Source organism: Neophocaena asiaeorientalis, unplaced genomic scaffold (genome assembly GCF_003031525.2).
Source record: "Neophocaena asiaeorientalis asiaeorientalis breed wild unplaced genomic scaffold, Neophocaena_asiaeorientalis_V1.1 scaffold45, whole genome shotgun sequence".
NCBI lineage: Eukaryota > Metazoa > Chordata > Mammalia > Artiodactyla > Phocoenidae > Neophocaena > Neophocaena asiaeorientalis.
Genome location: NW_020174642.1, coordinates 9,872,642 through 9,890,338, shown reverse-complemented (window position 1 = coordinate 9,890,338; position 17,697 = coordinate 9,872,642). Strand labels below are relative to the sequence as shown.

At 49.7% G+C, this 17,697-nt stretch overlaps 1 protein-coding gene across 4 annotated transcripts in view; it reads left to right on the top strand.

Annotated features, from left to right (window-relative positions):
* The window catches only part of C2CD2 (C2 calcium dependent domain containing 2), a 62,433-nt gene that overhangs the window by 14,366 nt on the left and 30,370 nt on the right, over positions 1-17,697 (top strand). For all 4 annotated transcript variants that reach the window (XM_024758260.1, XM_024758257.1, XM_024758259.1 and 1 more), the window contains exons 2-4: positions 3,610-3,708; positions 14,239-14,358; positions 17,544-17,648. In XM_024758260.1, the coding sequence (XP_024614028.1) occupies positions 3,610-3,708; positions 14,239-14,358; positions 17,544-17,648 (324 nt within the window). The remainder of the gene's footprint in view (positions 1-3,609; positions 3,709-14,238; positions 14,359-17,543; positions 17,649-17,697) is intronic.

Sequence of the window (17,697 nt, the reverse complement as noted above, 5' to 3'; positions counted from 1 at the left end):
GGCGGGGGTGGGGGAGGGAGGGGTACAGTAGTTAAAATTGGAATGCGGGGCAAGCCTGCAACAGCAGAGGCCGTGACTTTGCAACAGCCTGAATTTCACCGGCTTTCCGCCAGTGTTCTTTTATCGTTCCAGGGTCCCAGTTCAGGTCCTGCATGATTGAGTTGCTGCTTTGCGTTTGTCTCCTGCAGGCTGTAACAGTTTCCCAGTCTTCCCTTGTTTCTTTGTGACCTTGACAATTCTGAGGACTATTGATTGTTATTTTGCCAAATATCCCTCAGTTTGGTGTTTTCACACAATTGGACTGCAGTTATACAAACCACGGAAGTGATGCGCCCCTTTCAGTGTGCTGCGTCACGGGGTGCGTGATGTCAGTGTGGCGTACCGCTGGGGAGAAGCAGTGGCCTTCATTCCTTGGTTAAGGTGATTTCCGCCTGTTTCTCTTCTTACATCTTAGGTCTCCTCTTATCCTTTCCTGCTATAATTACCACATAACTTGGGGAGATACTTTGAGGTTGTACAAATCCTGTCACCCCTCATACTTTCACTCACTGATTTTGGCATCCATCTGTGTATCTGGTCTGCAGCCATTGACTTCCGTGGAGTTTGCCTAATGATGATTTTCTGTTTCCCTCTCTCCTTCTACATTTATTCATTGGAATTCCGCTGCAGGAAAGAGCTGTCACTTCTCCATCTGTATATGTAATTGATTATTTACATCAGTATGGACTCATGGGTATTTATTTTATTCCATGGGTTATAATTCAGTACCATCACTATTTATTTTGTTGCTTGAACTGTTCTTGTTTTGGCCATTAGAAGCTCTTTTGTGTTCTTCCATCGAGATATATATATATACACACACATAGTTTTCTTCTTTTCTTAGCATTTCCTTTCTTGACGGTTCCACAAGGTGTTTGCTCTGAGCTCGTCTTGTATTTTCCTCTTCTCTGGCCCTGGATTCAGCCACTTTTCTAAGCTGCTCTGATTCCTTTTCCTGGAGAAGTGTTTAGAAAACAAGATCTGGGCATCAGGTGTGCTCATTACTGCTGGGGTCTCATTGCTTCTAGACCCTCTTAGTGGACAGACCTAGGAAATGTATATGTGGATGCTAACACATTCACGTGCACACATCTCTCTGTCTGCATCTTCGAAACCACGACTATACCTATATCCTGGATTCCAGGTCAATGGCACAGAGTTCATTTTCACCTTCCCCTTTCCTTATCTCGAACTTCTTCCTCCAGAAGTGATGTATCTGGGACTTACTCTCTGTAGCATATTTATTTGCCCAATTCTAGTTTACACATAGCTTACTTTCTGAATTGCTGACCTGTACCCCCATGAGAAACACATTTACTGACTAGATTCTAGCATTTATGTGCAGCCAGGATACTGTTTTCTTCAGTTTCTCAGGTTAGATCTGTTCCCCACCCCTTCGCGTGGTCGTGTTCTTTACTTGTAGTGGAGTGAGGTTTGCCTTCTATCTGGGATTCCTCCCATATCCAGATTTTTCAAAAATCCATCTTTCGCCAGTGATTTGGGATGCCACCTTTGTCACATACCGTGTCCACACGTGTTGGGGTCTATTCTGGACATCCTGTCCCAGCCCTGCTAGTCGTCTGCGTGTTCACGCTGTGAATCACAGAGGTTCTAGAGTACGTCTTAACGTCAAGGAGAGCTAGTCTCTTGTTTTGCTTTCGCAGTGTTTTCCTGGCCATCCCTGCCTGTTGCTTTTCCTGTGGAGGTAAAATCTTGCTCTAGTCTGAGGGGGGTTGAGTCCGGAACGGGGCTGCCTTCCCAAGGACAGGGTGCAGAGATGTGGGAGTTTGTGCTTATGCTGCATGCACGCCGGGCTTCCTGAAATGCAAGGATCAAGCAGAAAGGGATGGGGAACCTCTGGGTCCTTGTTTTAATTTCATAATGTATTTCCTTCGTGAGACTGCCCCTTGACATTAACTTCCCTAGCAAAATATTTCCAGGGTTTTCATTCAGAAGCTGTCATACATAAGAGGGCATAGGTGGCACCTCCTGACGGGCAGGGGCAGGAGGTGGCATCGGGGCTGCTTAAGGCAACATGGTGTCTTCAGGCTGCTGCAGAAGGTGCGTTGTTTCACACGCAGTCCCGGCGGCTGTAACGACTCCCGCAAGGGGTCAGCTCCCTGCCTGGTGCTAGGCTCTGTGCTGGGTGCTGCACTTTCAGCCACGTAGCTTGGCACACAGGGCGATGTCATCCCCAAGCCCCTGGTCAGCAGGTCACACCAAAACAAGCTCTAGCCGTGGAGAATGTCAGCAGAGCAGCCCCCAAAGCACGACTTTATCACGCTTGAGAAGTAGATTTAATTCTTCCCTGATGATTTTTAGGGGGTGAGATCAATGTTGCTAAGACAGGGTGAGGTTAGAAGCATGTCAGTGACAATGTTCTGTGCCTTGTAGGTTTACTCTGGGTCACTGGGAATTCTTAAGACACAGCCCCGTGATGACTTCATTCTTATTCCTCTGCACTGCACTTGCCAGCAGAGCTTTGGTGCCTTTTTGTACCATTTTAATTCCCTACCCTTGATCTGGCCTTGTAGTTGGAACCAACACATCACAGCTGAGAGTCTCAGAAATCGATGAGGTATGGAGGGAAGTTGTGGGTCTGAATCTCTTTTTTTAACCAGTCGATCGGAGCTCGCTTGACGATGATGTACTTTCTGGAACATGTCAGGAAAAGAATTTAAGAAGAGTTTCGTTCCGGGGGTCGTATTGTAGGCATAAGTGTTCAGCTTCTCAAGAGAATTTATTTTTAAAAGGCCAAGACTTGGTTGGCAATCCAAGCCTGATTTGTTCTTTTATAAAACGTCAGTCTTGTTGCCTTGTGGTCATATCCATCACTTGCACATCTTGCACTTGGAGATTTTAATTGCAAGAACCAAAATGGACATAGGGCGACAAGCCACAGAGGACTTTTCTGGAAGCTTACGGGGATGCACAGAGCCGAGGGCGGGGTTGAACCAGGAGACCCTGGAGGGCAGGAGCCTGGCAGCTCTGGAGGAACCCGATCCTTGGGCATGGCCACCAGCCCAAGTTCATTTCCAGCCAAGGAATCCCAAATTCCAGGGAGAGGCAGCCACAGCCTCCCACTGCGCCCCCGCCCCCGGGTTCCCCCTCCCGCGCCGTTTGGGCAGTGGGAGAGGAGAAGGGGGCCACCCTCAGTAGAGTGCCAGCGCCCACGTGGAACAGGGAGAGGTGATTCTCTGAAACCGGAGAGAGTGCCTTCCCAGAAGAAGGGTAGCACAGCCCTTGAACCTGCTGTACCTGGCCAGGTGCTGTGCGTGTACTCCAGACCCAGCGTCCACCCCAGGAGCCTGGGCTTCTCCCCTTACACCGTCAACACGAACTCTCAAAATACCCTTTGCCGCCTTTACTGCAACATCTTTGGGTTCGTCCCTGCGCTCCTTACTGTTATTGGCCCGTCGCTGCTATTTAGAGGCATGGGTTGAACCAAAGGAAGTCAGACCATACGTTCTGAGGTCTGCCGAGCTTTGCGGCAAGTACGTCACTGCCTTTAGAAAGTAGTCACCCTGCCTGGCACTGCACCCATCTCCTCACTGTGCTTTTCCGTTCCAGGGCCCGCCACTCCTCTGCTTCCAGGAGGACCCGCTGCAGCAGCCCCTGGAGCTGGCCATGGGACAAGTGTCCAGCGTGACCCAGTCAGCCCAGGAGAAGGTGAGCCGGGCACCGTCACCTGCCTTGGGCCTTTCCTCACCGAGGAAGCGAATTTAAAGTGGGGTTGGAGGGCTTCCCTGGTGGCGCAGTGGTTGAGGGTCCGCCTGCCGATGCAGGGGACGCGGGTTCGTGCCCCGGTCTGGGAAGATCCCACATGCCGCGGAGCGGCTGGGCCCGTGAGCCATGGCCGCTGAGCCTGCACGTCCGGAGCCTGTGCTCCGCAACGGGAGAGGCCACAGCAGTGAGAGGCCCGTGTACCAAAAAAATAAATAAATAAAAATAAAGTGGGGTTGGATAACTGGGTCACGCTGCTGTACAGCAGGGATTGGCACAGCATTGTAAATCGGCTAGACTTCAACTGAAAAAAGAAGAAAAGCTGGGGTGGGGGAATTTATTCTGTCTTAGAATTATTGAAAACGCCAGACACCTTACATCAAAAAAATAAGTCTGATCCATCAACTTGATGACTAGATAAATAAAATATGGCATATCCACAAGATGGAGTATTATTTGGCCTCCTAATGGAATGCAGTTTTGACACGTGTTCCCACGTGGATGAGCCTCGGAGACAGTCCACTAAGTGAGAGAAGCCAGACATGAAAGGACACATAAGATTCCCCTTATATGAAATATTCAGAATAGATAAACCAATAGAGACAGAAAGTAGATTAGTGGTGTCCAGGGGCTGGGGCTGGGTAATGCTTGCGGGGGCGTGAACATTGACTGCTCAGGTGAACGGGGACAGGGTTTTGGGGGGTGACGAAAATGTTCTAAACTGGTGATATTTGTACAATGCTGTGAAATATATTTAAAAACCATTTAATTGTATAGTTTAAATAGGTGAATTATATCTCTCTCTCTCTATATATATATATAGTTATATAAATAATATGTGAATAATTTCCGTAAGACGATATATAGATTTGAGTCATTTAGATATTATGTAGAGTTTATTTTATAGCTGCTAAGAGCTCACATGCTGAAGTTACTTTATTAGACCGGTCAAATACCATAAATAATTGTAAGTTCTTTTTTCTTTTTTTTTTTTTTTTTAATAAAAAGTATCTGTAGAAGTGCTGCGAAACTCTTAGGTACAAGGCTTACCCTTGTATCTCTGTATATTTTATTATCAAATTAAATGCATATCATTTAGCAGACAGCAAGGAGGGGACACCTGGGTGGCCCCCCGGGCCCAGAAGGAGCTCCCACCCAGCCCCCTGGAACCCCACCTCTTGTGTATTTCCTCCCTGGCTCAGCTAGAGCATTGTTGGGGCATTTCAAGCGTTTATTGTTCTGTGTGCTCAATTTCACAAGAAGCTTTCTCCTTAGAGAACGTGACAGTTTGGAGGTTCATCCAGGTTGATCTGTGTCGCTCTAGTTCATTAGCTGGAACTACAGTTCAGGATTCTGGGTGGACCAGGGCTGCTTTTTCCACCTTCCGCTGATGGATAATTAGGTAGTTTTCTCTTTTTCTCAAGTACAGCAGAGCTGCCGTGGACTGTCTCCTGAGTCCTCAGGCACGAGAACGGGCGTATCTCCAGGGCGGGAGTGGCATTCCTACGCTTCAGCTCCGCCGTGGACTCCAGAATTGGTCGCGCAGGGGCTGGCCCAGCTTCCTCTGCCGAGGCAGCGCAGGGAAGCTCTCTTTCCCCACCCTTGGCCGATACGGGGGTCACAGAGCTCCATAACCCCTGCAACAAGCGTGGAGAAGTCTCTGGAAGATATTGGGAGGAAACTGGTGGCCACGAGGCAGGATGCTGCCACCGGCACAGCCCATAACAGCTGGAAGGGGCCTTGCGAGCAGATGCTCCAGTGCCTGTTTCAAAGGCTGGGGGACCGAGGGAAAGATCGCTGCTGGCCTCACCTACCCAAGGCCCCTGCTGGGGAAGTGCCCCTGTGCAGTGAGTGCCCTATTGTTACAAATAGACCCCAGGTCCCTTTGTGGTGGACAGTTTCTGTTTGCTGATTCCTGACACTGTCAGCGTTAAGAGAGGGACAGATCTCAGGGGCTGGCCTGGAGGTGCCGGGAGGGAGCAGAGATTGGAAATGGCAATAGACTATTTTTAAAGGTCTTGATATATAGTGCCGGAAAAGCACCCTTTGGAAAGTGGACAGTTAAACTGCGTTTGTTTTAATACCATTACAGAAGTTGTGCATACCCGTCAAAAAGTTAAAAACAATATATAGAAGTGCGTAAGCTTTGTTTTAAGTCTGCCCCCTTCCTCTCTGCTCTCAGCCTTCCTTCCTCTGCTCCCCCCGGATAGGACCATGGACGGCTGTCCACGCTATCTTCTAGGAAGCTTTTTACCCAGTAAACTACTGGGAAAGTGCACACGATCTTGTGTTCTTTTACAAGTTTCTTCGTAGTTCTTGACTCCTGTGTTTTTTTGACCAGGGACCGATTTTGTGGAAGACAACTTTTCCACGGATGGGGCGTGGGAAGCAGTGGAGGGGAGATGGTTCAGGCAGTAATGTGAGCGATGGGGAACGGCAGATGAAGCTTCACTCGCTCGCCCACCGCTCATCTCCTGCTGTGGGTTCCTGTTAGGCCACAGACCGGCCCCGGGGTTGGGGACCCCTGCGTTAAGCGAAGGACAGGCGTTGTCCCAGGAGCTCGTGCTCTAGGACTGCCTGTCGGGCAGGACACTGATGACGGTGTCTTCCTCCTCTTAGGATCTAAACACCTGCCGTGGGTTCCAAACTTAGGTTGAATCCTGGGCCAGCAACGTCACGTGCTCTCTCTGCTCTGTGTAATTCTTGAGAAGGGAAGAACCGTAGCAGAGTCTGAGGACTCAGAAGGTGTCCAAGGAATGCAGACAGGAGATTCAATGACATCCCCCTCCCCTTTCCACGCTCCCTCCGGAGTGTCAGGATCTGTGTTTCTCATCCTTCTGACTCAGTCCTGACAAGGGACATGTGGATGACGTTTGAGGTAACGAAAGGGATGACTCTGGGGTCTGGTGTCTAGTCACGTCTTCGATCAAGTAGATGAGGATGGGGTTCTGGTCTCCCTCTGTGAGCATCTTCCCAGCTTGGGTTTGGTCTTGAGTCTCCCGGCACGACCCTCGCAGAGCAGAACCGGGTCTCCCCTGCCGTCCAGTTGCCATGTGCTCGGACATTTTCCTGCAGCCCCCGAAGACCCCCGTGTGCCAGAGCAGCTCCCTTTGCAAGTACCTGGCTCATCGGCAAGCCCCCCGCCCCCCGTCCTGCACAGAGAGTGGGGTCTTGCATAGCTTAGAACATCTGAGTCACCCTGCAGGACCCGTGGGAGACGCACAGTCCACACCCTGCAGCTGTGGCTGAATTGGGGGCTTCTGAGCAGTTTACTCATGACTCTTCTGACACCAAATGTGTGCGATTTTTCTTGCACGCAACAAGCAGTCCTCCAGTTCTCAGGACGCCAACAGGGTGTCCTGCAATTCAACTCGATTCTGGCACTAACTACCCACACAGCACAGACCCTACAGGTAAAGGGCTCAGCCCAAGACTGCCCCTCCCTTTAGACGCCAACCCCAAGTCTGGGCCACCTGTACCCACCAACTGGCTATAAAGCGGCAGGTTCCCACAACCCCTTCCAAATGCTTGATCGTTTGCTGGAACAGCTCGCAGAACTCGGGAAAGCACTTTACTTACTATTATCAGTGTCTAATAAAGGACACGGCTCAGGAACGGCCAAATGGCAGGTGCCTGGGACAGGGAAGGGAGAAGGGGTGGGGAGCTTCCACACTCTCCACGTGTACCGCCCTCCCAGGACCAGAAGCTCTCCGTACCCCATTGTTTAGGGGTTTTCTGGAGGTTCCATTACGGAGGCATGGCTGATTAAATCACAGGCATGGGTGTGTTCCCTCTCTAGTTGCCATCCCCTCCCCTGAAGTCCAGGTGGCAAAGCTGCTACCCTCTAACCACGCATTGGTCTTTCTGGCCCCCAGTCTCCATCCTGATGTTATCTAGCTCCCCCCCACCCCGCCCTGCAACCACCAGTCATCTCCTTAGTATACAAAAGACATTCGAGATTCCTCGGGCTTTGGGAGCTGTGTGCCAGGAACTGAGGACAAAGACGAGATATTTATCCCAAGAGGCAGGCTGTGCTGGGGCAGGGGCGTTTTTCTAAAGGAGTTCTCCCCGTGCAGGGCAGGACGCCTGTGCTCGTGTGGACGGGCATCTTTTCAGGTGGCGACTGGAGGCACCCCTGGGTCTCCAGGGCTCATGGTCTGCAGACACACGCTCAGCTGAGCCGGGTGGCAGACCCAGTGAGGGCTCGGTACCAAGAGGCATTCTCGGTGGGGCACTTCTTGCGGAGGAGAGCATTACCCTTCAACTTCTCTCCGGGGCTCTCTGTGTCCTCCCTTCCAGTCTCAGCACGCCCCCAGTACATTTCTCTCTCCCAGACTGTAATTGCGCTCTTACACAAGAGTGTAAGCTATGTTCTCTTTCCTCGTGTCCTAGGAGAGGTTTGCTCCAGAATGTTTGACCCAGAAGGAGCAAACTTAATTTTTCAAGTGGCCTGAGAGCAGCTCTTCCTTCTTGGGGTGCAGCCGTAATCCCTCCAGGGCAAATGCGTGGGTTCGGAAGCTTTGTGAAGGCGTGAGGTCTACAAGGGCAGCGTGGGAGCTCCTCCAAACGCGAGTCAGGGTTAGGAGTGTTGTACGGAGACAGGCACTCGCTGCAAAGGCCACACATGTACTTAGCAAGCGTGGCGAGTGTCCCTGTGAACGGGATGTATAGTGGACGGCTTGCCAGGCAAAGCAGGGGTCGCCTGCTGCTGGGGGACTGCAGTGACGCTGGCCTTCTCGGTGTGAGGCCCTCACTGAGCCACAGGCTTTGTGTCTGTAAAGGATGAATCCCTCCCTGGCCCCGGCCTGTGCAGCACCTGCAGGGCCCCTGCCACGTGGTAGCTCTGATGCCGTCAGGCAATAAGGGCCGTGTCTGTCCTCATTAGTGCCCACAGCTCTTCTCTGCCCAAGGAAGCATTGTGCCCATTGTACGGAGGAGGAAACTGAGGCCAAGAGAGGCTGGGGCACTCGGGCAAGGGAACTAAGAGCTGCTGAATAACAGAGGCTGGAACTGAACCTGAGTCGGCCTCCAGAAACCAGCTCCAACCGCAATCCACCATAAACAGCACTGTTACTATTATTCTTTACATTTTTATTATCATTTCACTTAAGCTCCCACCCACCCCCACCAGGAAAGAGACAGTGAAAATGGGAAAAAAGGAACTGAAAGGCACTAACCAACCCTTGCTTCCGTAAAACCATAGCAACAAACAGACCTTGGGCAATTGCATAGAATTTCCCCCGGAATCTCATTCCACGGTGTATGTCGGGGAACCCCACAGCCGTCACTGGGATGAATTGTATATTGTGAGCACATGGGTTTTTTCTACCTAAGGCTGTTATACATTCATATACTAAAATATACCCTGGGAGCTTCTGGGCACCCCTGTGCTCTTTCCAGACCTTGGTGGACCCCTTACTTTGCAAGGGTAGAGCACGCAAAGTTGTAGTTGCAAATAGGAAATTTGATTGACTCTTTTTTGACTTTGCATGTCTTGAAATTCCAGGTACCCCATTAGCCTGGTATTTATGCAAAAATACTGACCGGTTGTGAAATTGTTTTGAAGCCAGGTCTTTCCAAGGGCAGGTGCAAAATTTCTCATTGGAGGCCCCGCCCTTTGAGATGTGAATGGGAGCAGTGTCTCTGGGAGGGCCACCTGTTTGTTTGGATAAAGGCATGTGGAATTCTGGGCTGAGTCAGCCCTCAGGTACTTCCCCTGGTGAAGACCAGGTAAAAGGACCCTCGGGTAAGCTGGGCTTTTGTTTGTGAGTTGGAACACATCAAGCAGCAGCGGCATTAGGTGGAGGTGTGACTAAGTGCCTTCATTTTAAAGGAAGTGTCCTGTATATGTCTTTTAATGCATAGAGTCCATGGAGGAGAAGAGCACATTCTTGGATTCTTAAGCCAGGGAATGCTCACATTAAACCACGTGATGTAGTAACAATACCTTCTGGTCGTGTACTATTACTGAAAAGCCTCGTTGTTCTTTTTAAAGTATCCCAACAAGAGAAGGGATGGAGGGTGTAGTTGGGGGTGGGGTATCAGAGCCCGTGTGGTCCAAGGCACACCCCTCGAGGGGATGAAATAGAGCATCTACCCAGCATTCCTTGGGGTTGGCTGCTATCTTGTTTCCAGCATTTTTCACCTGGGGCCACCGGGAGAGTCCTTCTAGAAATACACCTTCAGCCAGGTATTGTGAACAAGCGGGCAAGTAGGGTTAACTTTATAGATGTTCTGAGAACAGTCAGCTCTGACGCAGTTTACTTTTTAAATTGAGTCTGTTCCAGAGTAGAAGGAATATTTTCTATCAGGCTCGTGCCATCGTAAAGAATACTTAACAGGGCCAAGACTGGGTTGCAGAGTTGGGGAAGAAATCTGACTGGGAACTCTGAAGGGTTAGCGAAGGGTCTTTACTTCCATTTTTATTTTGGAGTTCTTTCCCACACGATGTCATATAGCGTGATTGAAGTGAAATATATTGGGTGACATAAACCTTTTAGGTCCTTTTTCTCAGCTGTATTCCTGATTCTTTTTGAGACAAAAGTAATTAAACTATTTCCAGTTCTCTAGAGTGTTCTCAGAGGAGGAGCTGAGGCAATCATACAAGAGGCTTAATTGAAAAGGAAAGTGGAAAAGTGTGGTGAGATTGACAGATATCGGAGGACTTTCTTGTTGGCAAGCAATAGCAAAACCTGGGACTACCTAGGCCTGGAATTCTTTAGGCCCCTGTCTAAACAAAGGAATATAGTTTGAAGATAAGTCCGATTTGCATAGGTATGTGACTGAGTTTAAGGTCAGGAGGCTAGAGAGAAATAAAAAAACCTTGACTGATGGCCTCCCTGCCATTATAACGAAATGTGTCCACTTTCACATCCTAAAGATGCTTCCCGCAGCTGCCTCCCCTCTTGACCCTTGGGGGTGTACCAGGGACCCTGACCCTTCACCTGTCAGTGCAGCTGCTCCTTGGGCTAAAGACTTGCACCTTTGAAACCCTCCCCATGTGGAGCCCACCCCCCATGAAAGCCTCTCGTATGTAGAGAGGAGGGAGGAAGGAGATTTATCTGAATACACGGTTCAGCCTTGGCCTCTCACTGCTGTGGCCTCTGGCGTTGCGGAGCACAGGCTCCGGACGCGCAGGCTCAGCGGCCATGGCTCACGGGCCCAGCCGCTCCGCGGCACGTGGGATCTTCCCAGACCGGGGCACGAACCCGCGTCCCCTGCATCGGCAGGCGGACTCTCAACCACTGCGCCACCAGGGAAGCCCCTGTTGTGTGATTTTTGAAATGGTTTGTGTAATCGAGGATTTCTTTGCTTGCTTTGGGAAAAAAACCTCAAGAATAAAGCAGGTGGATTTGTGGCTGGCTGCTTTCAAGGGAGCTCGCTTCTGTGCGTCCAGATCTTGGCTTTGTGGAGTCCTGCTTCAGGGCCTCCACCACAGAAGCTAGATATTGCTTCAGTTTAACTTTAAAAATCCAGTACCGATATCAGACTGCTTCGGGGGGAGGCCCACACATGAAAGGTTTGACAACCATATTTAAACAGCCCTGTATCATTGGGATGCTCCAAGGAGCTGACCTGTAAACTTCAGAAGGGAGCCTCATGAACACGACTGTGTTTGGGGCAGGGAGACTCTAGGGTCAAGACCAGGGTCTCTACCCGCTCGTCCATATGTAGGTAGAAGTCAACCCTGGATGCTCTGGCACTAGCTGGAAGGGTCTGCTTGACCTGGCATCAGGTGACTCTGCCTTCTGCTGTTCCAAGAGGGGACCCCTTGGGGGTGCGGATGGCCTCGCCGCTGTTTGCCTGGGTGAGAGAATTTAATCCCCGTTGTGGATGACACCTTAATGCACTAAAAGAAGATTACTTATTTTTAAAGCCTGCTTTCTGTTTTGTTCTCATCCATTTGGCAAATGGGATATTACTACTCTCAGAGAGGCAGGGGCAGAGCCTGGCCCTGGACACGGATTTGGCCTAATGGTCATATCCCTCCAGCTGGACCCGTAGGAACACTGGTGGCATTTTGTTTGGTCATATCAAAACTGATCAGATTGTTGATTTAATTAGTTTTTCCAGCTGACTATACTAAAGAGAGGCCAAGAAATGGTCGGTCTCTATGACAGGTGTTATTTAGAGGGTCAGAAAGCCATAGGGCCAGGGAAGACCCTCCAGGGCGGTCTCTATGAAAGGGCGTTCAGACCTTTAGATGTCCCATTTTTAGTGACTCCACTTACTTTCCTCATGTGACTTGAATGGTAATTGTGACCTTTGGAGGCTTGCATTCTAGAAGTTTTAAAGTCTTTTAAAATCTTTGTTGGAGTATTTGTTTATTTGCTTTTAACCGGGTGCTTGGGCTATCTGTGTATCAGGAATGGAGCAGTGGGGTAGCTTTTGGTAGAACTGGGTACAAACGGAAACCAAACTCTTTCTTGAGTCAGGGCGCTAATGAAGCTGTCAGTGTTCTCGGTAACATTCTAATTCGCTTAGTGTAGAAGTTTCCAAAGAAGAAGTCAACCAGTCACTGTCTGGTTTTTAATTTTAAGCAGTGAGACAAAGAACAGAGAGTCGTGTCACTTGTGTGTATAACTCATCCGGCATCAAAATACATTCCTTCTGGGACTTCCCTGGTGGTCCAGTGGTTAAGACACCACGCTCCCAATGCAGGGGGCCCAGCTTCTATCTCTGGTCAGGGAACTAAGATCCCGCATGCCTTGTGGCTTGGCCAAAACCAAAAACAAGTTCCTTCTAAAAGGATTGTTTATAGAGCGTTTATTTTTAAAATGAATAGATGACATTTCTTATACAAACATTTTTTTGTGCCACCCTTTGATGAGCTCTGGAGATGCAATAACATGATGAAGATGTAGAACTAATCCACATAAATCAGTCCTCTGAGAGGGACTTGACAAGAACGGATGAAAATAAGGGTTGTGCGGTTTTCTGCCAGTATTTGGAAAAGGCAAGATTTTCTTTTTCTAACCCTGCTCTGTCAAGAGCATTTATAGTGGACACTGGAAATGGGCCCCTTGCTGGGGGGCCTGGTATGGTCCAGGTCAGGTTCTTGTTGGAGGGGCAGGTGGGCCCTGAGCGGAGAGGATTAGCCAGGGATCAGCAGGGGGACATGTTTTTAGTCTGAACTTTGTGAAATAGCAGTTATCCTGACAAAGTAAATGTTTTGACAGTCTTCCTACTTGGTATTTTAGGTTCTAAATCCACCAGAGAATTCAAAGAATTTTTCCTTCCTTCCCAAGTGACACCGTCCAATATGGGGTCAGCAGTTCCCTGGGGAATGTGGGATCCATCCTGCCGTACCCTCAGCCTCTGCCGACCCGGCTTTGGCCAGATGCACGGGCTGCCTACTGGACCCCCTCCATCCTCTCCCACTGCCCTTCCTCCCTCTGCCTTTGCACACCTGGTACCTGGCCTTCTGGTCATCCCACACTGGGCTTGCTTGGCATCTTTGCCAGTAGGGTGGCCAACCCCTCGTTCTGGAAGGTCTGCTCCAGTAGGGGGACTCTGTGACAGAAACGCCATACTTCTCTGGGCGGTAGCAGCATTCACACTCATCCCTCTAAAATGCTTTGCGATTTATGTCAGGACTATGGTCAGGTTTATTCCTGATGTAATTATTTTGTCTCGTAGGTCTTTAAATGAGCTCATTTTACAACTTTTTTTTTTTTTTTTTTGCGGTACGCGGGCCTCTCACTGTTGTGGCCTCTCCCGTTGCGGAGCACAGGCTCCGGACGGGCAGGCCTAGCGGCCATGGCTCACGGGCCCAGCCGCTCCGTGGCACGCGGGATCCTCCCGGACCGGGGCACGAACCTGCGTCCCCTGCATCGGCAGGCGGACGCTCAACCACTGCGCCACCAGGGAAGCCCTGAGCTCATTTTATAATTCTGTTTTTGTTAAGGCTATATCATTTTGTAACTGTTTAATATTTCATTCGTTCTTTGAATTATCCCTGCATCTTTGAAAACCACAATAGGTTAAAATTTATTAAAATAGAAACAATTTCTTGCGTTCTGGGTACGTTTTTTATTTTTTCCTTGTAACATCCATAAGTTTTCTTTTTAAGGCCCATTCTTAGTGAGAGACGGTGGCTAATGGCGTTCACTCCATGTGAATGTGGAACTGTCTGGGCAATTTAAAATCGGCTGCTTGGAGAAATAGAACGAAACCATGTTTAAAGAAAAAGATCTTTATGAGTGGAAAGATCCTAACTAGATTTGGGCAAAGCCAGAGTTAGCTCCCAGGAATCCACCAGGAAGAAGAGATCTGAAATATTGTTTCTAGTTTTCAAATGACTGCATGGTAGAAAGGGTGTGAATCTGGGTATTCATCCATATTTGAAACTCTGAATTCCTGTCCTTGCTGATTTATAGAGTCCAGATTATTTTGTTCAGTGAAATGAAGATGGGTAAGGTGCGAGCTCTCCTCTCTCTTGTGTAAAGTTGCGTTGTTTTATGGCCCCTCCTCTAGGTGGTGTTTTGTCGTGTGGTGGGCGAGACCATCCAGTTCCTGGTCAGCGTGGGGCTACCCTCGTCCGAGGACACGGGGCGCCCGCTCTACAGCGTGCGGCTCTCCCCGCTTCATCTACAGGTAAAGTTGGGGAGACTGAGCGAGTCCTAGGAAAACAGTTCTCATAAACCTGCAGGGTGAGAGGAGTGCAATCAGACGTGCATGCTCCCGTTTTCCTTAATTACTGTTCATTTCATAAGTTTCGAACTGGCACCTTCCATATTGTCTCTGTAGGAAATAAAGTGTGTGTGAGATAGGTGTATGTATATACACACACACATATATACACACATAGATGTATACACAGACACATATATATACACACACACATATGTACACGTATATATAACGAATTCAGAGTTTCCCAACCATCAAGTACGGGAGATATGGTATTTTTCAAGGCGCTGAAGCATATCAAGGGTGTGTCGACTGTTAGATTAAGGAAAATGTCATCTGAGAGAAGGCAGGTGGTTCTATTTCAGGATCAAGTACTAGACCTCAGAAGTCTCCTGCAGCTTGGAAAACAGCTTGGGGCTGGACTTGGCATTCCTCCTTTTAGTGTTTGAAAAAGTCAGCTTTCAAAGACCCCTTCTTATTTTTATATGTTAAAGGATGAGTACCACCATTGTTTTTTGGATAATAGACATGATTATAATAATTATATTAGACTTACATAATTATAACTTTTATGATTGATATAGTTAAATATTGTATATATAACATTAATAATTATACATAAAGCAATTATAAATAGAGACATATGTAATAATTATAATAGACTTATTAGTGAAACTTACGGATGCCTAAACCATCAGGTAGCTGTGCACGTCACACACACAGAAGCAGGAGTTCACTGAAGCTCTTGTTTAGCCGGTGTGTAAAAATGGTGAATTTCTGCTTCGGGGGTCACTGCTGATTCAAGCCGTTCCCTCTCCTCTGTCCTTGTGCTTGACTGCTAATTTGGGGGACGAGCGCAAATCATTCAGGGTTCTCAACCGCAGGGGAAGATTATATTCCATTTGCTTTGCTTAAAAGACATGGTTTTAAACAACCAGAGCAAGCAAAAATTTCTGGCTCCCTAAATGGCTTTTCTCTGAAACCCAGCCTCCCCAGCCCTACCCTGGTAACATTCCCTTTCCGAGAGTCGGAGAGGTTGAGTTGACCTCATGGATTTGTCAGATGTTAAAGCCCTGCTGCTCCCCCACTTAGTTTTTTGGACAATGTGATTAGAAGATTATTTTAAAGTCTGGGACACACGTACCCGATGTGACACACGTTTCAGGGTGGGGTGAGTCCAGCAAGGACCACAAACATTCACCGAGGAAACATAGTTTCTGAGACGCTGTTTATGTGCCCTTTTCGGCAGCTCAGATACAGGTAACACAATTGTATCTTTGATCTCTTACCACAGTTTCAAAGCAGCCTGTGGATTACCTCTCAGAGCAGGGGCAGCTGCTAGAGGTTGGTGAATTATTAATGCTCATGGCAGGAGGCATCCCATCCTCTGCCGTTCTTCAGATAAAAGATGCATGGAGACGAGCGGCTAACCCCTCTCCCCGACCAGGTGGGAGCGACTCGGGGACTGTGGCAATGAAATTAAAGTGCACTTTTTGGTTTTTTTTTTGCGGTATGCGGGCCTCTCACTGTTGTGGCCTCTCCCGTTGCGGAGCACAGGCTCCGGACGCGCAGGCTCAGCAGCCACGGCTCACGGGCCCAGCCGCTCCGCGGCACGTGGGATCTTCCCGGACCGGGGCACGAACCCGTGTCCCCTGCGTCGGCAGGCGGACTCCCGACCACTGCGCCACCAGGGAAGCCCTGGCAGGCGGACTCCCGCCCACTGCGCCACCAGGGAAGCCCTGGCAGGCGGACTCCCGCCCACTGCGCCACCAGGGAAGCCCTGGCAGGCGGACTCCCGCCCACTGCGCCACCAGGGAAGCCCTGGCAGGCGGACTCCCGACCACTGCGCCACCAGGGAAGCCCTGAAGTGCACTTTTGCGAGAGTCACCCAGAATTATAGGGCAAGGGAAGCATCATTTCTCTTACTTCATGCTAGTTGCTAGTGTGAGGGAGAGTACTGAGTACTGAGCAAACAAGTCTAAAGCCATTCTCTCCTTCCCTTTCCCTGGGTGGTGGGGCAGAGGCGTGGAGGTGGGAAGGGTCAAGATTTTGGCCTTAGAATGAGCCTCCAGCTGAAGGAGGAAGGATGGCGTATTAGTGTGCTATAGCTGCTGAAACAAGTCACCATATCTTAGCTGAAAACAGCCCACGTTTATCATGTCACCATTCTGGAGGTCGGATGTCCAACACAGGCTAAAATCCTGGTGTTGGTGGGCTGCCTTCCTTTCTGGAAGCTCTTGGGGGAGAATCTGTTTCCTTGCTCACCCGTCATCAGCAGGATTCCGCTGCTTATGGTTGCAGGACTGCGGGTCGAATTCCTTGCTGGCTGTCAGCTAAGGGCAAGGTCCCAGGTTCGAGAGGCAACCTCATTCCTGGGTTCCTGGCATCCTTCTCTGTCTTCCAGTCACATCTCCCTGGCATGCTCGTCTGTCTTCCTCTTCCATTTTTAAGGGCTCCTGTGCTTCCCCAGGGATCACTGGGTTAATGCAGGGCTGTCACCACACCCCAAGGTCCTTACCCCAGTCATGCCTGTAGAGTCCCTTTTGCCATATGAGGTAATATATCCAGAGGTTCCAAGGATTGGGGTGTGGACATCTTTGCGGGGGCAGGCGTTATTCTGCCACAACAGATGGGTAGGGCCGGAAGGGGCATCGGAAGAGATCAGAGTCCAAGTGGAGGTTGTGTAGTGGCCCCGGCAAGAGAGGATAAGAATGCTGACGGCTCTGTACACAACCCTCGGGGGCTGTGTCAGCATGTGGGGCTGGACAGGGCATCCGGCTCCCTTCTCTTTGTCCCTCCGGCTCCATTATGCCTTGGTGATGCTCTGAGAAGAGAGCTGCAAGGCAGAGGGTTGGTCATCAAGAGGCTGCGGGGTTTTCATGGCACCTGGCCTTTAGCCCCGACCCTGACGTTCCTCTCCAAGTGACAGGCTGAGGCAGAGGAAGGCGCCGGGGAGGGTGGGGTGGGCTACGCAACAGGGAAAGGGAGGTCAGGGGATTTGGGACCCTCCTTTCCATTTTGAAAGCACACAGTATGCCAAGGAGGCGATAAATAACGCTCTAAGAAAACAAATGAACACACAGACACATTTTGAGGCTCCAGTGAAGAGAGCAGTCCTCCAGTAATCTTTTTTTTTTTTTCTTTGATAGCTGGAGCTCCACATGAAGGAGAAGAGAGAAGACATTCAGATCAAGTGGTCCTTCATCAGCGCGCCAGAGATGGCCATTACGATCCAGCCCAAAGCACCGGGGGAGGTCAGTCCGTGTTTTTGTGATTCCTGCCTCGTGGACGTGCAAACATGGC